Source organism: Ictalurus furcatus, chromosome 26, assembly GCF_023375685.1.
Source record: "Ictalurus furcatus strain D&B chromosome 26, Billie_1.0, whole genome shotgun sequence".
Classification (NCBI taxonomy): domain Eukaryota; kingdom Metazoa; phylum Chordata; class Actinopteri; order Siluriformes; family Ictaluridae; genus Ictalurus; species Ictalurus furcatus.
The window spans coordinates 5,743,411-5,765,936 of record NC_071280.1 but is presented as its reverse complement, the minus strand read 5'-3'; the positions used below and the strand labels follow the sequence as shown (position 1 = coordinate 5,765,936).

The window sequence follows — 22,526 nt, the reverse complement described above, 5'->3', positions numbered from 1 at the left end:
GGAAAGAAGCGAGTGTATCCACACACACACACACACACACACACAAACATGAAAGCACACACAAACACTCACTCTCTGTCTACACACATTTTCTCTTCTGTTCTTTTCCATAGACTGTTCTTTTGTTCTCTGTTGTCGTTTAAATGCTGACATGTGAAAATAGTCATTTTTCCAACAGTTGACAGTCAACTGTTTTTTGGGGTGAGATTTTGTGTTGAAAATGACAGGTTGTGTGTTATTGTACCACCACAGGACTGGGATATGCTGCTTCATCTTGAAACCAGGTTTTATATCATACAAACAGAACAGACAGACTTTCAAGGAGAGGTGTGACTTAAAGTTCTCTATGTAGTCTGAGATTCAGGATTTTCCATTCATTTTAATCAGATCCAAAGTAACTGGTAACTTGCTACTTGAGTCATCTTCTCATTGGATATTTTATTACTAAGTAATTATTACACTTACTGTTACATTATTACTTTTACTGTTACTTGAGTAAAAAAGTTTGGCTACTCTACCCACCTCTGCAGAAGAGTGATTATTTGTTATCAGTAAATTATTACTTTTTTTGTTGCTGTGTGTTTATTTTTTGAAACTTTGCAAGGTATATACAGTAACCCTTTTATAAAAGCAATAAGCCCAGTGAGGGCTTATTGTGGTTTACAGTGGTTTACAGTGATTTTAGAATAGCTAAGGGGGTTTTAGGCACCCCTAACAACACCCCTTAGCTGTTCTAAGTAAGGGATAATCCTTAGGTGTGCATTACAGACTTTTAATGAAACAGAGAGAGAGAGATTGTGCGTGTTTGAATTACCTGCGTCTGTGCTGCATCTCTACAAATAATGAAGCTGTGAGTTTAACTACTGTATACAACTGTAACTCAGACATCCCAACTCTCCCAGAAGTTCTGAGAGTCTCCCGCATTTTAATATCGGCTCCCTGACGCCCGCAAATTATAGATGGTATGCATTGACGTCACTTTCCCGCTGGAACACACCCCCTCGGCCGGACTGTGTGGCAAAACATCCAGCAAAATGGCTGATTTTAATAGGGGAAGCTGCGAAAACGCTAGTATAGCCTAACGATTATCAGCTTCAATTAAAGCCAGTTGGACTCGACAGTGATCCTTACAACTTGCCCAAGAACCTGTAGTCCATGGACATTGGCATGTGGCCAGAAGACGCTTTTCCCGACATTTATATGTACCTGAAACCTGAATGAATACAAAAGCCTTGACGCTTGAGAAATTAAAGTGACAAGAACAAAAATAAACATTCTGGATGTACGTACATATATTTATGTACAAATATCGTAACCCATAAGCTAACTAGTCCTTGTTTGTTTGTAGCTAACACTGCTTCCACTGACTAACGTTATTTATTTGTGAAGATAAACACAGTCAGATAATGAATGGACCCCATTATTCATCAGTAGAAATATGTAGTAAATTATTCATCGTTGAACAACATGAATACCACGTGGCAAAAGACTGCTCGACTTAGTTAAAAAAAAAAAGGAGTGAATGGTTTTTTGGCACTCAGAGTTCTTGTTGAATATGTTAGCACAGTCGATCACACAACAGCTTTTAACCACTTTAGATGCGTTTTTTCTGTGTTTTCGCGGAATTCACGCTGCACACTAATGCTGCCGCTCAGTCTTTCTGCCACTCAGTGGGCATGACCGTGACGAATTCCGCCTACCGTGACGTCACACGCATACCCTCTATACTATATCCCGGAAATCGTTTTTTTTAGCGAGAGAGAGAGAGAAAGTGTTCAACTGTCATTTCTAATAGTAGACAGGTTCTGGAGAAACAGAGAGCGCGAGTGATAGACGTGGTGAGAGTGGGACACAGCGCGCGTCCTGATTGGTCTCTCTTTGTGCTAACTAACCTATCAGTTTTCTCGGTAGGCGGGCTTTACAGTCGATCTCTCTCGCTCCAGTTCATCCATCAGTTAGGTTGAGTTTAGTGTCTGCAGCGCCATGGCAGAGTGTCCAAATAAAATAAAATAAATAAAAAAGCATGGTGGCTTAGTGGTTAGCACGTTCACCTCACACCTCCAGGGTCGGGGGTTCGATTCCCACCGTGGCCCTGTGTGTGCGGAGTTTGCGGGGGTTTCCTCCGGGTACTCCGGTTTCCTCCCCCAGTCCAAAGACATGCATGGTAGGCTGATTGGCATGTCCAAAGTGTCCGTAGTGTATGAATGGGTGTGTGAATGTGTATGTGTTTGTGTGCCCTGTGATGGATTTGCACCCTGTCCAAGGTGTACCCCGCCTTGTGCCTGATGCTCCCTGGGATAGGCTGCAGGTTTCCCTGTGACCCTGAAAAGGATAAAGCGGTATAGAAGATGGATGGATGGATACAAAAGTACAAAACGCACTTCACCCCAGACTACACTAAAGTGTACCCATGCATAATAGGGGTAAATAAACAACGGAAGTGTAGCTCACTGTACCGTTTGCAGCAGTTATTTCTCAGTTGCCCATGGTGGGTTAAATGAGTGTAAAAGACATGTTTAATATGTGTATTTCGTCCATTAGCATAGCTAACGTTATTTTAACTAGCTGCTATAAGGAGCTACTATATTGATTAGGTGATTGGGCCAAACTCACTGTAGACATGTATAAAGTAGTTATTGAATAAACTAAATGACTCCACGAGTTGAATAATACAGTAATATAATATAATATATAATATGAAACAGTATAAGTACATATTTTAATGTCACATTTTCTGCATATATCAGACTTAGATTAGGTGAAATCACAAAAACAGAGTATGTATGTTAACCTTTTATATTTTTAAACTCTTTTATTAAATTTGGGGGGGGGGGGGGGGGGGGGCAGTAGCCGGGGAAGCCACCTCCCTGAAATGAGTTTTGGCAGGTTGGGATTTCTGTGCAGCGCATTAATTTAGAACTATGATTAAACTGACAGGAACTACCTGTGCATTTAACCGTTTGAACACACACCAATCAGAATTGAGTATTTAGACAGACCATAGTATAAAATCACTGTAAACCAAAGCCTCTTAGGGCTCATTTCTTTAATTTACACAAATGAACCAATTCAAAAGTTTACAGGAAATGTCCCTAGTCAACCATGACTTCTTGTTTAACAGGGGTATAAATATGAGGTAACACATAGGCTAAAATCCCTTAGTCATTCATAACAATGGGTAAGACCAAGGAATATAGCTGTGATGTGCAGCAAAAGGTTGCTGAGCTTCACAAAATGGGAAGTGTCTATAAGAAAATAGCACAAGCATTGAAAATGCCTATTTCCACCATCAGGCAATAATTAAGAAGTTCCAGTCAACTGGAAATGTTCTGAATCAACCTGGAATTGGACGTGTGTCTATATCGTCTCAACACACAGTGAAGAGGTCGGTTTGAGTGGCCAATAAATCTCCAAGGATCACAGCTGGAGAATTGCAGAAGTTAGTTGTGTCTTGGGGTCAGAAAGTCTCCAAAATACAATCTGAAGTCACCTACATCACCACAAGTTGTTTGGAAGGGTTTCAAGAAAAAAAGCCTCTACTCTCATCCAAAAACAAACTCGAGCGTCTTCAGTGTGTCAGACACTACTGGAACTTCAAATGGGATCGGGTTCTATGGTCAGATGAAACCAAAATAGAGCTTTTTGGCAATAAACACCAGAGGTGGTTTTGGTGCACACAGAGAGGTAGACATATGGAAGAGTACCTCATGACCACGGTTAAATATGGTGGTGGCTCTTTAATGTTTTGGGGATGTTTTTCTGCCAAAGGACCTGGACATTTTGTTAGGATACATGGCATCATGGACTCTATCAAATATCAACAGATATTAAATGAAAACCTGACTGCCTCTGACTGAAAGCTTCAAATGGGCCGTGGTTGGATCTTCCAGCAGGACAATGATCCAAAACATACATCAAAATCAACACAAAAATGGTTTACTGACCACAAAATCAAGCTCCTGCCATGGCCATTCCAGTTCCCTGACTTGAAACCCATAGAAAACCTGTGGGGTGAACTGAAGAGTAGAGTCCAGCAGCATGGATCTTGAAATGTGAAGGATCTGGAGAGATTCTGTATGGAGGAATGGTCTCAGATCCCTTGTCATATATTCTCCAACCTCATCAGGCATTAAAGGAGAAGACTCAGAGCTGTTATCTTGGCAAAGGAAGGTAGCACTAAGTAATGACTAAAAAGGTGCCAATAATTGTTGCACACTTATATTTAACAAGGATTTTTTTTTATATATATATAAGCCTGTGTTGTGTTTGCAATTGTTTGATATCCACGAGAGCAGAGTATTTTCATGAATTTGTGAACAAAAGATCAAAAGGTTAAACAATAAAGACAATTTTTCCACAGCCTTCTTTGCTTATAAATATGAGCAAAGAAGGCTGTGGAAAAATTGTCTTTATTCACTAAACAGGCGGACATTTCTAATGCGGTATAATGAAAATTATAAATAATATTGGCACCAAATATTGGCACCCTTGGGTGCCAATATTATTTATAATTTTCATTATATAGCATTAGAAATGTCCGCCTGTTTAGTGAATCAGGTATTTAGATACCAGAATAAAATAGAAAAAAAATATTAAATAGAAAATAATTATTCATTACTTAAATTTAAATTAAGATAGATATTTGTTTTCCTGCAAGGGAGATCTGTCTGTGTGCTCACTACACAGTTAAGTTCACACTGGAATAAAGTTGGTTGGACGTTCGATATTCGCGGATATGCGGAAATTAAGGGACCGTCTCTAAAGTTACATACAACATTGTTAAACACATTTCTAACTTCAATAGCATTTGAAGGAAATGACTTACAGTCACAAAACTAACTGTAAAATGTTCATCTAGGTGTCAGCTATAATGTACACCACTTAGGTTTTTGATATTTATTAAAATAAGCTATTAAATCACATTTACATTAGATATGAATTTCACTGCAGAATGGGCCCATAGACAAAATATACCATAATTTAAAGCTCAATAGCATTTGAAGGGAATGATGTACAGTCACACAACCAACTGGACATTGTTCGACCAGGTGTCAAGTATGATGCACACCTTTTAGATTTTTGATATTTAACCCTTCAATGCATGAACCAAAAAAACCTTCACAAATGCATAAAGGGGGTCAAAATGACCCGTACTGGATTGAATGGTTTTCTTCAAAAAATAGATGTCCTATTAATGAAATTATATATATATATATATATATATATATATACACACACATATATGTATGTATGTTATATTTATATATGTATATATATATATAATTCACATACACTATATATATATATAAATTCATTAATAGGACATCTATTTTTTGAAGAAAACCATTCAATCCAGTACGGGTCATTTTCAATTCAATACAATTTTATTTGTATAGCGCTTTTTACAATAGACATTGTCTCAAAGCAGCTTTACAGAAATATCAACACGGTATACAGATATTAAAGGTGCGAATTTATCCCAACTGAGCAAGCCACTGAGTGGCGACGGTGGCAAGGAAAAACTCCCTAAGATGTTTTAAGAGGAAGAAACCTTGGGAGGAACCAGACTCAGAAGGGAACCCATCCTCATCTGGGTAACAACAGATAATGTGAAAAAGTTCATTATTGACTTATATGAAGTCTGTTTGGCCTTAGAAGCAGCCATAGTCCCAGCAGTCTGGAATTGGAGTAGATTAGAGCTCCATCCAGAGGCAGGACATCCGAAACGGATCAGGCAGATCCGGAAATCAGAAAGGATCAGGATCTCTAGTATCTCCATAAAATCGTTAGTGGCTCGGCAGAAGGAGAGAGGGAGAGAAAAGATTATTAGGAATGGGAATTAGCATAATAGAAAGTCTAGTCAGGGTAGGCTTGAGTAAACAAATACGTTTTAAGCCTAGACTTAAACACTGAGACTGTGTCTGAGTCCCAAACACTAATTGGAAGTCTGTTCCATAACTGTGGGGCTCTATAAGCGAAAGCTCTTCCCCCTGCTGTAGCCTTCACTATTCGAGGTACTGTCAAATAGCCTGCATCTTTTGATCTAAGTAGGCGTGGCGGATCATAGAAAACCAAAAGGTCGCTTTATAAGTTAATAAAAGTATTTTATAATCAATGTGAGATTTCACTGGGAGCCAGTGCAGTGTGGATAAGATCGGGGTGATGTGGTCGTATCTTCTGGTTCTAGTTAGGACTCTAGCAGCTGCATTCTGGACTAACTGGAGCTTGTTTATGCTCCTACTGGAACATCCAGACAGTAATGCATTACAGTAACCTAATCTAGAGGTGACGAATGCATGAACTAGTATTTCTGCATCATGTTGTGACAATATATTTCTTATCTTAGAAATATTTCTGAGATGAAAGAAGGCTATCCTAGTAATATTATCTACATGAGCATCAAATGATAGACTGGAGTCAATAATCACTCCAAGGTCTTTTACTGCTGTACATGATGAAACAGAAAGTCCATCCAGAGTAACCATGTGATCAGAAAGCTTATTTCTAGCTACACGTGGTCCTAATACAAGTATTTCTGTTTTATCAGAATTAAGTAAAAGGAAGTTAGTTAACATCCAACGTCTAATGTCCTTTACACAATCCTCAACTTTACTAAGCTTCTGTCTGTCCACATTTTGACCCCCTTTATGGGGGTCAAGGTTTTTTTGGTTCATGTATTGTAGGGTTAAATATCAAATATACCTGACACCTAGATGAACACTTTACAGTTGGTTATATGACTGTAAGTCATTCCCTTCAAATGCTATTGAAGTTAGAAACGTGTTTAACAATGTCGTGTGTAACTTTAGAGACGGTCCCTTAATTTCCACATATCCGCGAATATCGAACGTCCAACCAACTTTATTCCAGTTAAGTACTCTCAAAAAACGTCTAGAATAGTACATAACGCTGTTATCTGAAACACAACTTTACAGTCAAGGTTTGATTTACTTGTGGAATTTTCTGATACGTAAAAGAAAAGAAAATCATACACTACAATAGAACTTCCTGCTACCCGGAAGGAAAAGCCCATAAGGCGGCAAAACATGACAGAAGCCGGGTTTATTTTGGCTCCTCCCTTATCAGCTGGTTTCTTTCTGGATCCTACTGCAATGGCGGAGCAGCAGCAATTTTACCTCTTACTGGGGAACCTGATGAGCCCTGATAATAATGTCAGGAAGCAATCCGAGGTATGAACAGCGCTTTGTAAAGCAATGTGTGTTTTGAGTGATCATATGAACGGTTAGTTAGTCTATCCAGCTTGCTTCGAGCTTCATTCCTCAGTGCAGCTCAGTCCACGTGTGACGGGGCAAGTTTCGGGTAGTCCGCTAAGCTAACCCGGATCATTCACTCCCACTTTAGCTAGCTAGCTAAACACCGAACCCCACTAACTAAGTATGAGCTTGTTGTTTGGATGGCAGTTTGAGAACTTCACCTCAAATCTCCGGTTCCTGTATTATCCTGTAACACTAGCGTAATGATTGTTTCCACTAAAGTTATTTCTCAATATTGTACAGTTTTTTAAATCTGTGAAGCATTCAAACCACACTCAATTGTTCAATAAGAAGTCCCTGCAAATTTACTTTAATGTGTTATTATGAAGTGTTAGTAACGCTAGGTAGACCGGAAGTGATTAGCTAACATGGGAATAATCGCGTGTAATCAGTTAGCACTTGGTGGCTAGCGCACTAGCTCGTTAGCACACTGCACATTTCTCTGCTGGTGTAGTTGGACACAATTCTGACTTTGAAACACGTACAGCGAGTTGCCTCAAATTTCCAGAGTCCATGAGTAACTGTGTGTGTGTGTGTGTGTGTGAGAGAGAGAGAGAGAGAGAGAGAGAGAGCAGGCCTTGGTCCTGTGTGTCTTGGTGTGAAATAGAGAACAATGCTAACGGCTAGCCGCGTCGCCAATATAGTGTCACGCTGATTCAGGCCATGATACACACACCCCGCTTACAGAACACTTCCATTTCAGCCTGGATAAATATCCAAATAATGGACTAATTAGTGTTTCTTTTTGTGTATATAGTGTCTCGTATTTCAGTTCTTATCAAAAGTCGTTGGAAACTAACTTTTCCCAAGTGAGCTCAACTCGGGCTTGAACACTGGCTGTTTAGCAGGACATCACTTTATTAAAGGATTACATACAACTGACCAGTTCAGTAGATTGTTTTATTTATTAATAAAACTGTTCAATTGTTTACTCGTCTTTTCTTGTTGGTGATGGTACGGGCGTTAAGCTCAAGCTGTTTGTGATATTAATAAATAAGTGTTCTAGGTGAGGTGACAGGGTTCCTCTACTGAGAGTTCTCCACTGAAAGGCATGTAAATGTGGCCCTCAGCTCAGTGATGGACGGGTGTCCCGGGTGTGTACGGTGTCCTGGGTGTCCCGGGTGTGTACGGTGTCCCGAGTGTCCCAGGTGTGTACGGTGTCCCCGGTGTGTACTCCCGCCTTCAGCCCAGCGCTCCAGATAAAGCGCTTACTGACTGAACATGAATGAATGTTGAACTCGGTTTGATGCTCAACAAATAAACTTTAAAAAAAATTTTTTTGGCAGTATGGGTTGTATTAAAGTAAAGCCGGGTTCACACGGGACGATTTTGGCCACGATTTGGTCGTCTGAGACAAATTTTGGGAATCCTAAAAGATTCCTATAATCCCAGGCCAAAGTCTGTAATCTTTGATCGCTAGTTTGACGTGTTCCCCGACAGACGATTAACGGCTGTTGTGAGCAAATTTTTCCTCGGATTAAATTCTGTCAGTGTCGGAAGATTTGAGGCACAGTCCTCTATGTAGTCTGGCTTCTCCTACTCCGTACGAGTCTGTTTTTTGCATCTTAACTGTCGTATAGTTAATGACATTAATGACAGCTGAGATCCTACATTGTGTCGTGGCTTACAGCGGAGATCAAGTTCCTACAGTCTGACAAGCAACAGTCGCAAAGGACTATTAAAAAGTGCACCCGGCTTAAATTAATTAATTTTTTTATTGTAGTGTTTGTTTGTTTATTTATTTCAGAATAAGAAATTCGTCCGTTTTTGAGGACCACCTGGTCAGTGGAGGCCCCTTTCCATTTATAGATGCGGTAAACGGGTGCTGATAACAATCTGCTCCTATACAGATGTACATCAATAAAGCTACAACACTTGGGCATTTTTATTTTTAGATGGGCGTAGATCACGACCGTGTACACGATAGTGATGGGAAGTTCAGATCAGTTTACTCACTCGGATCTTTGAATCTCGTTCAGCAAAATGAACAACTCTTTTTCCGTGTCATTTCGTTCATTTCAGCAGAATGTAATTAAAATGTTACACGTTAAATTCCCCAACACATCTAGTACTTGCGCAAACATTGATCACATTTGGAATAAATACAGCCACGGCCAAATTATGAGAAACAGAAATGATTAATAGCTTAGCTGGGTCTTCAGGCTTTGCAGTCTGTTAGTTCACCTCACCTCCTGATCCGAGTCGTTTGTCACATCTGTTCCCCGGAAACGATTTGTTCACCTCTCGAGTCTTCGGGTTCGAGTCATTCGTTCATCACGTCACAGCTCCGTGGACTGAATGCAGTGGGGCGGTCACGGGATGAACGAACGACTCGGACCTGAATACTCGAGAGCTAAACTAACAGTTTCTGTTTCCTGTACAGAACCTATGGGGATGTTGCAGCGCATGCCCGGTCAACCCAAAATGAGCGAATGACTCTCTGAGACACAGCACTAGTACACGACGTACATCGCATACATAATGATAGTCTTTATTGATCACATGCACAGTGAAATTCCTTTCTTCGCATATCCCAGCATGTTAGGAGGTTGGGGTCAGAGTGCAGGGTCAGCCATGATACAGCGCCCCTGGAGCAGAGAGAGTTAAGGGCCTTGCTCAAGGGTCCAACAGTGGCAGCTTTGCAACGCTGGGACTTGAACCCCCAACCTTCCAATCAGTAACCCAGAGCCTTAACCATCAAGCCACCACTGCATACATCTGGCAACTTCCTTTCTTTTATACTAAATAGCAGTTATAGTGGTGCCAACAACTACAGTTTAGGCATAGCATCTACAGTTTTTATCCCCTGCTCCTGTGATACAGGAGACGGCAGATTCAAATAAAATTGTCCTACCATCTGATTGAGGACCATTTCTCTAGCACTGATTTCTATTGTAATATAAGAAGTGAGATGGAAGAAACTCCTCTGTTGACGTCTGTGGGTTCCAGACTTTTGCAACCAAGTATTAAAAACGACGATTTAATTTGATTGTTAATCCAGATTACTTTTGGTCACTTAGAAATGATGGGCCTTTATAAAAAGTGATGTAATTCCTACACCATTCACCCAATTTGAATGTAAATACCCTCAAATTAAATACACTGATTTTTAAATTTATTGAATTGTACATGACGTACATGCCGTACGTCCCATAGTTGTGTGTTTTGCACATGGACAGTCTTCTGATCTACTGCGTTGGTATTCCTTTTGGACATTGTTTGATTGTGCTGCTATTTTTCTTCTTGTATTTTACATTTATATCATACATGTATGTACATATCTGGCTGCTACCTTTATTCCTGTATATTTATACTGAGACTGCCATTGTCATATTTATTTATTTGCATTATATTCCAACTATTCTTATTCTTACTATCATGAAACTGTCGCACCTTAATTTCCCCTAAAAGGAAATTTTTATTATTATTATTATTATTATTATTATATAAATTTCTTATTTCCCCAAAAAGGATCTTGTCTTGTCTCTCACCCCGAGGTAGATTGTAATTCTGTTAGTTGCACACAAGTCGTGCTACTTTATAAATCTTTAAATGTAATCATGTCTAGAAGTTTAAAATGTAAGCTAATAGTGTACGTCAAATTGACAGTGAATTATATCCATTCTTGGGACCTCTTTTCAAAACATTTCCATACGTGGGACGGGACATTATCTGGCTGGGTCCATATCTGTTTAACTATTGAGTGCAACTACTGACATGTCTTCTCAAACTGCTGCTCATGTGCTGTGACTGGGCACTGAACCAGGCATTGTAACACTGTTTGAGGAAAGTGCTATCGCTGCACTTCTACATGCATGTGCTCACGGATGTGCACAATAGACTAATGTCTGTGATTTGACCTGGGATAGAGAGAGACTATGCCATCACTCGTGCCCCCACCCAATTTTCCTCGCTTGACTCCAGGCCACAAATAGCTGTACCAGTGGATGGAGGTATAAGCTTACTACATCAGGGAAGACCGTTCTGTTTAGATCAGAGGGTTTTATATGTGGGTGCATTATCCAAGGACATGTTGTGGAACTTTGTCGGTTTTTCATGTTTCTTGCTGTAAATTTGTGCTAGGCCTTATTACAATGTGTATTTGCTGCATTTTTTTTTTTAAATTCAGTTTGTAGCTTTATATCATGGCATTTCTTGCAGTTTTCCAATTTAAAATGTCATTCTTCTGCTTTGTCTTTTTTTTTAAAACGTAGGAAACATATGACACCATCCCTGGATCAACAAAGATAAGTTTCTTGCTGCAGGCCATTCGTGATGCATCTGCTGCTGAGGAGGTATGTAAAATTTGACTTTTGTGTAATCTTGAGTAATTTGCAGCACTTAAAAGTAACGAAACCCTTAATTACATCCAGGCTCTATTTAGACTCGGTGCCGACCTCTTTGGTGATACGTACACAAGTGGACAGCCAAGACAGGTGTCACGGTCTCTCACACCGTGTTTCTCCAATGGGATTTCTGTGACCAGTGATCGCATTTCTTCAGTAGCAGAGTTGACAAATCTGCCGAAAGCAACTAGCCAAATACCAAAGTAACAGTTCACTCGAGTTTTCGTATTTAGCCCCATGATATCGTTTTCTCATGTAATATTTGAAGCTCAGATCAGCAGAGTAAAACTGTACACGTAGTGTCCTCTATCTCTGTGGCATTGTGTGCAGCTTTTGCACCATTAACTTATGTTTCAAGTGCTTCCAACAATCATATAATCATAAAGAGAGGAAAGTTTAAAAAAATAAATAAATAAATGTACTGGACCACAGTGCATTATACTCTAATATACTGTCCGTATATGTTGTAGTTAGCCTGTACAATTTACTGCCTGCATTTTAGAAACCGTTTCAAGCTCGTATAAGGAGATTTATTTGCTGATTGTTGTCCGATTATGTCGTGTGCTCGATGACTTTAATGTAGCAAAATGCCACTGGCCGATAAAATAAATGACATAATTATAGAATAATTTACTTTTATGGCATTTGGTCGACGTGCTTATCTAGAGTGACTTATAGAAGTGCTTTGGAGTCTCGATCAATACATGCATCCTCATACTGGTTCATTAGTTCAGCGACTAGGATTACGATCAGTTTAAAAACCATTAGGTAGGTAGCGTAGTATGAAAGACACAAGAATTTCATTGTACAGTGTAACAGCATCTTGAATCTTAAGTAGATGTAGGGTTTTCTGCTGTTTTACCCAAAATACCCCACAGAATGCTGTGGGTATGCACACTAGAAGCGATTGGATCCCAGTGTGTCTTTTGAGACGCATTTGACCCTATTCACACCTGTACTTGGCTCTGTCCACGTACGAATGATCACCCAAGACACGTTAATGCCAGGTGTGAACGGGGCCTTTGAATGCATGTTCACATCCATTACACTTTCACAATTTGGGCCTAATACGGAAGTACGTTTATGGTCATAACTTTTAAACCGGGTGTCCAAAATTTAAAAACCAGGTAGCTGTTCATTTACTTGGTCGATGCAGTTTTGTCGCTACTTCTCCTACGAATTTTGTTCGATCATCATGAAATTTGGCACACATCATCATAAGCGTAAGCCTGACAAAATTGAGCAAAATTATGTCGATGCTCCGATTTGCCCGTAATGTCACCATATCCGCCAAACGGGTAATGAGGCTGTATCTCAACAATGACCTGGAACACTGACCCAAATCTTGGAAGGCATCTTCAGGAGCATGCATGTGAATGTCACCATGTCATGTTTGGCGGGAAGAGACGGATGCAGAAGCATTTTAAGCGTTTTATTTGAAAGGCAGGTGGACAAATCCAAGTCTTGAAGTTCAGTAAACGGGGCACAGGTCAGGCAAACGGCAAAAGCAGGGATAATAAAAATTAAAAAAAAATACTCAAACGAGAAAATGAGACTGGATTCGTACAAGGTGCTTGAATTTGGCGTTTTGAAATGAAAGTTCTGGAAAACCTTTTAACTGCTATATTTGATCTAGTGGTTCTTAAACAGTGCTTGAATTGTAAAAAGTAAATAAATACGAAATCGCTAAATAAATTTAACGTGTTTTATTATCGATGGAACACACATACAATCCTTTCACTTAAATTCTGATTCCCTGCTGTAGCCCCTCCCCCTCCTGCTATTCACTCACTCATTTTCAGACAGCTCTGGTCTACTTTTTAGACCCTTTTAGCAAGTTAAAAAAAAAAAAACAAACACCTAGTGACACATCTAGTGACTTTCTGGACAAACTTTAGCTACTTTGTGTAGAAGAGAGTGGTCAGTACCACGTCACGTGGCCCGTGGGGTCCTGCTTCCCCCCCCCCCCCCCCCCACAGGTACGCCTCTCTCTGCGGTCACTCTGTTCAGCGAGTGGCTGAGAGGAGCAGCACTTTCACTTCTAGCTTTCTCTCCGTGTGATCATTTTACATATAGCTGAAATCACAGCGTAGCCATTGTCTTTAAATTGTCTGTGGTGATTGTCAGTCGGTGTTGTGGTTATAAATCAGGAATTGAGCAGAGCAGCAGCCTGGAAATGACTTTGAAGTGATTGCTGGTTAACATGTAGTCTTAATGTCCGCGTTTCTGTCATTTATTTTATACTTGCTCTGTTTTCTGACGACATATACAGAAAAAGATGTAAATGAGAACAGCTTGATTGGGAATTCGGCTGTATTAAAGTGCAGTATGTCAGCACAGAGAGTAGAGACTAAGGCAGAGTGTAAACACAACGTGGTGTAATGAGTATGCTAATTAGCACATGACATCTAGTGACACTTGGGGAATATTTTATATATATATATTTTCCCCTTCTCCATTGAAATTTGTTGGAACAGTGCTCCTGTCACTCACCTGGGGTATACTGATGTCATGGTGAATGCTTGGGAAATGCAGATTTAGTCCAGCATGGCTGGAAAAGGCACCATATAAAATTAGGTTGTTATTATAATATTTATTTTCAAATTTTTGGGAATTTAAAAAGAAATGGAGAATGTTTGAATGACATTTACTGTATTGTATAGTCCTTGAAACCAAAAAAATAGTACTACTTGAAAGTCTCTTTCTGGAGTTTCTTTCTGAAGCATCTGTATGAACCCTGATGAACTAGCTGAACTAGCTAAACACGCTGCCCGTTGAGGACTTCTGCATGCCGTGCTTGGCTCGAGATTCCTGACACCACCATTTTAGCCATTCATGCTTCTTCTGTAATCTCTCTACTCTAATGCTGTCAACTTAAAATCCGACCATTTGAATATTCAAATAATCCAGTCATGGTCTATATCGGGGATGGCGTGAGCGGAAGCTGGACGGTGATTGAACACCGGTGAACTGAAGTGCTTTACTAGTGGCATAATTAACTCACTCAAACATCCTGTACACACGAGATCAATCACATATTTACACAACATAAACCTAACGTTACAACTTGATTCTGCACAAAACCACACGAGTGAACTTGAACTTAAGTAAGGCACTAGGTAGAATGAAATACACTAAACGCACTAAAACATGGACAATGAATAACTACAGCATAAACAATTCACGATATTGTATTACACTAGCGTACTCATTGCAGTATTATTAGTTCAGGAGATCAGGTTTTCATAAAGGCAGTGTTCACACATTTTTGTTGATGCATGTTTAAGTTAATATATAAAACGTGTGAAGGTTTGGATTCATGTTTGCATTCTCATCAACTCAAATTCCGTTGACCAATATTCAGTGCCATTTTAGTCAGGGTGAGATTGCCTCAAATGAATAAATATGACATTGACTAAATTTAAAGGATATTTTTGTCAGAAGACAAAAACTTTATTATATTATCAGTGGCATAAAATGGTCTTAAAATGACAATATTGCTTATCAGGATTATTTCCAGGACAATATATAGTTATCATGACTCGCCTAAGCGTGTCTGTGATTGTGCGACTCACGGAGTCCGGGTGCTTGGCCCCTGAAAATGCTGCTTGCAGCTTAAAATTTCCCGGAACCTTGGTCCTAAGAATTTTTTTGTTTACATTTATCATTTGCAAAGGTTTGTATTACTGTAGGTAGGCTGATTCTGAATGTGTTGCATAATTTGGTTCTGTTTTCGTCTCTTTTGTGTAGGCTTCAGTGTCACTTGTTTGTAGAAAACATCTTTTTAGAGGGGCGTAATCCCAACTAATTAGAGATTTGTAAGAACCTAGCAGGTGTTTTAAGGCTAAATGTCGTTCCTTCTTTTCCATGCTTTCCATACAGGTTAGGCAGATGGCAGCTGTCCTGCTACGGCGATTGTTGTCCTCATCTTTTGAAGAAGTCTACCCAAGCCTGACAATAGATGTTCAGACTGCCATTAAAACAGAACTGCTTGCCAGCATCCAGTTAGATGGACCCTCTAGTATCCGTAAGAAGATTTGTGATGTAGCTGCTGAGCTGGCCCGCAATCTTCTCGGTTAGTTGAACCACATTCACGGTTATCTCTGAATTTACTGATGCTTTTGTGGCGCTCTTCCACCGCACGGTACCGCTCTACTCGACTTGACTCTGTTTGCTCTTTGGGGGGGGCTTTCCACTGTGGATCGTACCTGGTACTTTTTTCAAGGTTGCAAGCAAGCCGAGCCGATACTAAATGTGAGCCACGCGCTGAGGGAGTAAGGATTCTCCGTAACGAGTCGTTCTGTATTGTGCCTGAATAAGTGTCATTTAATACATACATCGTGTATGGTAATATTCTATTAATTGAAAAGCAAGCGAAGTAAAGTTATACGAGTCGAGCCGTACCGTGCAGTGGAAAAGGACGGGACACCCTTATCTAGTCACATGCTGACTTTAGTCTGTGTCTGTATTATTCTTTAAGATGATGATGGAAACAACCAGTGGCCAGAAATTCTCAAGTTTCTGTTTGACTCTGTGAACTCTCAGAATGTTTGTCTTCGAGAGGCTGCGCTACACATTTTCTGGTGAGCTGTCTGTTTTCACCATTTGGGAAGAATTAAAGCTTTTATTAAGTGTTTTTGACTGTCCGCAACTTTTACGCACAGGAATTTCCCAGGTATATTTGGCAACCAGCAGCAGCATTATATGGAAGTCATAAAGCGCATGTTGGTGCAGTGCATGCAAGATCAGGAGAACCCACAGGTGAGCAACTCAATTTAACCATGAAAAGTTTTTAAATTAAAATCAATTCTTGCATGTGATGTGATATGTCCGTTCTGATCCGTTTCTGTTGTTTAATACTGAATGTGTGGGACGTCTGAAGCTTGCATTAGTTGATCATTCACCTGAAACAATGTTTGAATAATTGCTAGTTGGCTGCTGAAACACTCTTATCGTAATTCGTTGACGATATAAAATACCTTTGTTAACTTTTTAAACAGACAATAGTTTTTTTTTTTTTTTTGGGGGGCGGCTGCGGCTCAGGTGGTAGAGCGGGTCGTCCACTAATCGTAGGGTTGGCGGTTCAATTCCCGGCCCACGTGACTCCACGTGCCGAAGTGTCCTTGGGCAAGACGCTGAACCCCAAGTTGCTCCTTATGGCATGTTAGCACCTTGCATGGCAGCTCTGCTACCATTGGTGTGTGTGTATGAATGAGAACCAGTGTAAAGCGCTATATAAGTGCAGACCATTTACCAGACCATTACCTTGCTACCTCTCATCTGTTAGCTATAGTAACCTGTGATGGGTCTAACGCAGGGGTGTCCAATCTTATCCGTAAAGCGCTGGTGTGGGAGCAGGTTTTCATTCCGACCAAGCAGAAGCCACACCTGAGTCTATTGAAAGCCAAGATCAACTGATTAAACAGGTGGAATCGGGTGCTCGGTTGGAATGAAAACCTGCACCCACACCGGCCCTTTGCGGATAAGATTGGACGCCCCTGGTGTAACGTGTCTGGCCTGAGTTGATTGATCAGTGTCCATTCGTCTTTATTGTATGTCTCGTTCTGCACTGTTTCGTACTGATGGTGCTGCTGTTAATCCTGCAGAGGTTCCTTGTGCTTGGCTCCTTTGTGTCTTGGTGCTGGTTGTTTTCGGGTTTGAATGTAATGAGTGTAAAATATAGTCATAGTTTATTTGTAGCTTCATTATTTTCATCGTTAGCCCATGGCTGAAACTGGCAAGTCAACACGTCCTTGCTCAACACCATGGACTGATGTGGGAGAAAGATCTTCTCTTTCTGTTTGTTATTCTTCATCATTTCTAACCTCTTTCACTCTTTCAATCCACCTTTTAGATACATACACTCGCAGCACGTGCAACTGCCTCCTTTATTCTCTCCAACGAGAGCAATATGGCAATACTTAAACATTTCTCGGATCTCCTGCCTGGCGTACTACAGGTAAGCAATAACTACGTGCCTCAGATTAGTTCAAGCAGGTTAATGTTAGTGCCTTTTATGGGTACTTTTTCTGGGTAAACGTTCTGTCTTGGAACCAGTATCTGGTATTACCGGTCTAAATACCATTTGTTCTTTGCAAGATGTAGAATTTGAGGCACCCCTAACCATTTTTTTCAGAGTTTTGTTCAGTATGGTTTACATTTTATTTAAACCTGACGAAGTTTTTGGCAGATAGCAAAATGCCTTTAATTATTCCCTACTGTAATCCAGGCAGTCAATGAATCCTGTTACCAAGGTGATGATTCCGTGCTGAAGTCACTTGTGGAAATCGCTGACACCGCCCCTAAATACCTGAGACCAAACTTGGAGGCCACTTTACAACTCTGTCTCAAGGTATACACGTTGAATACATTGAAAATTGAATTTCTCGTAGCCATACAAAGAAATCCTCTAGGTGGAATTGTTTGTGCCTGGTGGTTCCTTGAAGCTGCTCATCTGTGCTGTTCATCAAGGTTGTATTTCACAGGCAAACAGTAACTGCTTCAGTTTAATGCTTGGGGGTTGCCTACCTCTGTGACTTCCAAAGCCCGGCTGGAGAAACATTCAATGCTCACTATTGAACAATACTTCTGATCTTATTGTTTTGCATTAAGCTTGTGATTGTATATCCTATCAAAATGATGTGAAAGACCATTAATTTGCTGTTGCTCAATACCTCTGTATTTCTTGTTGCTTTAGGGGCATTAGAACTCTTGGTAGGCTGTATAGCAGTATAAATCACGGTTTATGTGCTTGGATCTGCACTAATAGAAACGTTCACATATTTATAGTTAGAAATGGCACATTGATGACAACTAAAGTCTGATTCTGTACTGCTTACAGAAACTTAACACGAGCATCGAAGGCATATTACGCAAAAATATGGAAACGTTTCATGTTTCTCATCGGTCTTCTGTGGTGGATTCCTTCCTTCTTTCAATACATTTTAAAATGATATATTTGAATAGCTGTGGTGCTGGCAGGAGGATGAAACCATGAGAGACCCTTCAAAAATGGATATCGTAAAAAATGTTTCGCTGACCTGACATGCGTGTTTGATGTTAGGCAGGTCAAGCATACCGTCAATGGATTTTATTTTCGTTAGTATATAGATCACATTTTAGTTAAAAGCCCAACAGTGAAGTGTAAAATCTAATCATTCACGATTAGCAAGTGATTAAAATTGTTGCTTGCTGTCCACATCACAGTAAAAACTGGAGGCGGTGTATATACAGGATTTCACAGTAACCATCATTCAAGCAGCAAAGCACCCAGTTACCGTAAACCCCTGTGTGTATACCTGCACTACATTTATGCAAGAGGTTTGTGAAGCGACTACATTTTAAATGAATTGCTTTCATTCACCTCATTTCATCTCCTGCCCCACTGTGGTTGGCTGCAGTACAATTTGGAACCCCACCCATTCCCATGTAAGTGAGTGGGAAAACAAGCTAAAATGACTTTTTATTTAATTTTTTTTTTTTTTTTTTTGAATAAAGTTACGCTCCACAAATAATTTTTGGGAGTAGTATTCAGTCATTATGACAAGCTCATGTGACTTTGATATCCCGTGCAGTATTTGTGCTTATGCTAAATGTGTTTTCTAGGAGTTATGTAATGATAATTAAGTGTGTGGTTGCACACGCCCTCAGCCACACCTGAAGCTCTTATTGAGAGGCAACATTAGCAAACTGAAACCCCTTGAAGGTAAGATGAAGAAAAATGAGCTCGCTACCTAGATGTCATAATATTAATTCGGTTTGGATATTAAAACTGGCCGAGTCACATCATATTGCAGTATATTACGTGAACATCCTGTTCATTTTGGAACGTCGGTTAGCTATATTTATTAGAGATTCCACAGAAACAAGGCACTTTCTTGGTTGAAAGAGGGGGGAAAAAATAAAAGGCCTACAACAAAGTGTCAAATCTATCAATTCAGAAATCATTACATGGTAATGATCATTAGAAATTTGGACTCAAATGTGTAGCCATTGTTGCCAGCAGTCTGATTTTTATTCTTCAAATGTGATTAGATCATTCACAATCCGTCAATCCCCATGTCGGATCACGTTCTCCTGTGGGATATCCAAACCAGCTAGTAGAGAGAGGGAGGGGCAGGGAGAGATGAACATGCAGCCAAAATACATCCAGGGACATGACCGTATTTCATGACATGGGCTACATATTTCTTTTAAATGTGGAAACACTTTCTTCCTTTGTGTTTGTCCTTCTAACATTTAAAGGGGAAAGGTCACAAAGCGCCATTCATTTCTGTCTCAGAGATTCCCTTCACATTTTTTCTCAAAAAGCGTATGCAGAAGATGTTCATCTATATTTATATACATATACATAACCTGCAGACACCCTGCATTTGGTTGCCAAGTTAAATGGAAATTCTTGGTATGTTTAATGATTTGAGTAGATGATGGTTTTAATCTTTTTATTTTATTTTTTTTCCTGTGTGCTCCAGCTGTGCGCGGATACAAGTTTAACGAACATGCAGAGGCAGCTGGCCCTTGAAGTTATTGTAACACTCTCTGAAACGGCTGCTGCCATGTTGAGGAAACACACCGCCATTGTGGCTCAGAGTGGTAATGGACAAAATACTGTAATATGAATGAATGAATGCCTTTTTATTGTCACTATACACATGTACAATGAAATTAAGAGCCACTCCTTTTTTGTTCCGTGCCAACATGTACATAGAATAAACAAGAAGAATAAACAGATAAACAAGATAAATAAACAAGATAAATAAACAAGTTATTGGGGCGGATGGGGGAGGTACTATGAAATGCACAGTTTTGAGACACTATATACATATGCTGTGAACTCGGTACATGTATGTGTTTAGAATGGTAATAGCTTTTGGGGAAAAAACTATTCTTAAATCTATTAGTCCTTGTTTTGATGCACCTGTAACGTCTCCCTGAGGGCAACAGATTGAACAGATCAAAGCCAGGGTGAGAGCTGTCCTTAATGATGGTTTTTCCTCTGCTGAGGCAACTTTTCTGAGGCATATTAATATTAATATGAAGGATTAAAAAAAACAAACTTATGATCGTGACATCAATTTGTGAGCTTTATTAAATCTCTGCAGAAATTGGCCTGGCTCTCACAATACACTTTTTTTTTTTTTTTTTTTTTTTTTTTTTTTTTAAATTGTGCAGGTCTAGTAGTTTTATGTGGACAAAGATTATTTCAGATTTCCTATCTTTGTATTGACGTATTGATTGTGCATGCATATATACCCATGTGTATATACACAATTTAATTTGGAAGCTCTCGAGTGTGTGAGAAATGAGTGACGCATTCGTAGTTCCACAGAGGTCAATACAACAAAAAAAATAAATGAAATGGATTATGCAAGTAATGCATTTCTAATTGGTAAAGGATTAAAAACTGTGTTCCCCAGTGCCGCAGATGTTGTCTATGATGGTGGACTTGGAGGAGGATGAGGAGTGGGCAATGGCAGATGAATTAGAAGATGATGATTTTGACAGGTAAAAAGAATTTCCATTCGATAAAGAAGTGTGAAAAGAAACTGGGAATGTCCTTCCAGGTTAAAGTAAGTGTGGCAGTCTTTTTCAGACTGAATAGAATAGAATAGATATGCATAGCTCAGAAATGTTTTGTCTTCCGAAAGAAAGAATATGTAAACCACACTTTTGAAGCTCAGAATGTGTGCAGTGGAAAGTGTGCAGACTAGCTGAGAGATTTGTGGGCATTTGGGCAGCTTATGCGTCTGCCGCTGAAGTGGCAGCAAGCTGTCAGTGTTGCCAGCTCCCGCGAGACAAATAAGCAACCTCCGCTTCAAAAACAAGCCCCGATATAATTATAGCCTATTGTGGCCTCAGCATCATATTAATCTGATCCACAATAATAATAATAATAATAATAATAATAATAATAGATTAATACATTATGAAAAAGATGCATTTCAAAAATGTTTATTGTTTGCTTATTATATCCCTCTCCTCCCCTGCACCATCAACCTTAAGTTGTTTATCTTTTTCCCAGTCTTTGTTGTACTTTTTGCCATACTTGGAAATGTGCACATGTCTATCTATGTCCACCATACTGACTATCATCTATCTACATGATTTTTCACCGATGAGGTGAGGAGGGATGTGGGATAGGTCCACGTGGGGATTTGTGGGAGGACGAATTACCGTATATGACCTAATATTATTGTGAGGCTGTGAGCAGACAGTCAATGAATTGGTGGAAAATAGTAATGTCAGATTTTCCTAACAAGAAACCATTTTTTTTTTTTTTTTTTTTTTTTTTTTTTTAAAAACAACCCAAAAAAGCGTGACCTGTTGTTTTACCCCCCCCAAGAGACTTCAAAAAAAAAAAAAAAGGGAAAAGTTGCTTATTATAAGCAGACTTGGCAACTCTGCAGGCTGTATAGAATGGGTCTTAAGTCTTGGCACCTTGTGGTTGGAAACATCCTGACGCATAAGCTTGCCTTTTGTTAAACCTGTCTTGTGACTTGAAGATCGAAGCCCACATTCACAAACCTAATGAAGGCGCTTAAAATGTTTGGCGTGGCGCAGGGCTAAGACTCCTACAAGTGTCTCCCAAATTCGTTTGACATTTAAAGAAAGACTTCGTGCTGTTATTTGCAGGCCTAGAAAAAAAATATTTGTAGGGATGCCAGTTATTCTGCAATAAGTGTCGTGTGGAAAGAAAAATGTACTGCTTAAATAAAACATTGTGTTTTATTTTGTGTTAAAATAATTCAGTGAACGTAAACGATATCACTGTGTATTTGAGCTCAAAATATTACTTGCATATTATTTGCTTGCTCTTTATTATTTTTACTGAATTTAGTGAAGGGTACGAGCAATACTGGAGGGTACTGTATTGAGACAGGTCCAGAAATATTTGGACATCTGACAA

The 22,526-nt window shown here is 39.6% G+C and overlaps 1 protein-coding gene and 1 non-coding gene across 2 annotated transcripts in view; both read left to right on the top strand.

Moving 5' to 3' along the window:
• The first annotated feature begins 7,036 nt into the window (after positions 1-7,036).
• Positions 7,037-22,526, top strand: part of kpnb3 (karyopherin (importin) beta 3) — a 29,014-nt gene continuing 13,524 nt past the window's right edge. Inside the window, exons 1-9 of the mRNA XM_053615411.1 lie at positions 7,037-7,190; positions 11,489-11,569; positions 15,503-15,695; positions 16,101-16,203; positions 16,285-16,381; positions 17,475-17,579; positions 17,850-17,972; positions 20,092-20,212; positions 21,037-21,124. Coding sequence (XP_053471386.1) covers positions 7,047-7,190; positions 11,489-11,569; positions 15,503-15,695; positions 16,101-16,203; positions 16,285-16,381; positions 17,475-17,579; positions 17,850-17,972; positions 20,092-20,212; positions 21,037-21,124 — 1,055 coding nt within the window. The 5' untranslated portion in view covers positions 7,037-7,046. The remainder of the gene's footprint in view (positions 7,191-11,488; positions 11,570-15,502; positions 15,696-16,100; positions 16,204-16,284; positions 16,382-17,474; positions 17,580-17,849; positions 17,973-20,091; positions 20,213-21,036; positions 21,125-22,526) is intronic.
• Positions 18,048-18,184, top strand: LOC128602553 (small nucleolar RNA SNORA84). The gene has a single exon (XR_008384859.1). It is a non-coding gene; the product is annotated as a small nucleolar RNA SNORA84 (small nucleolar RNA).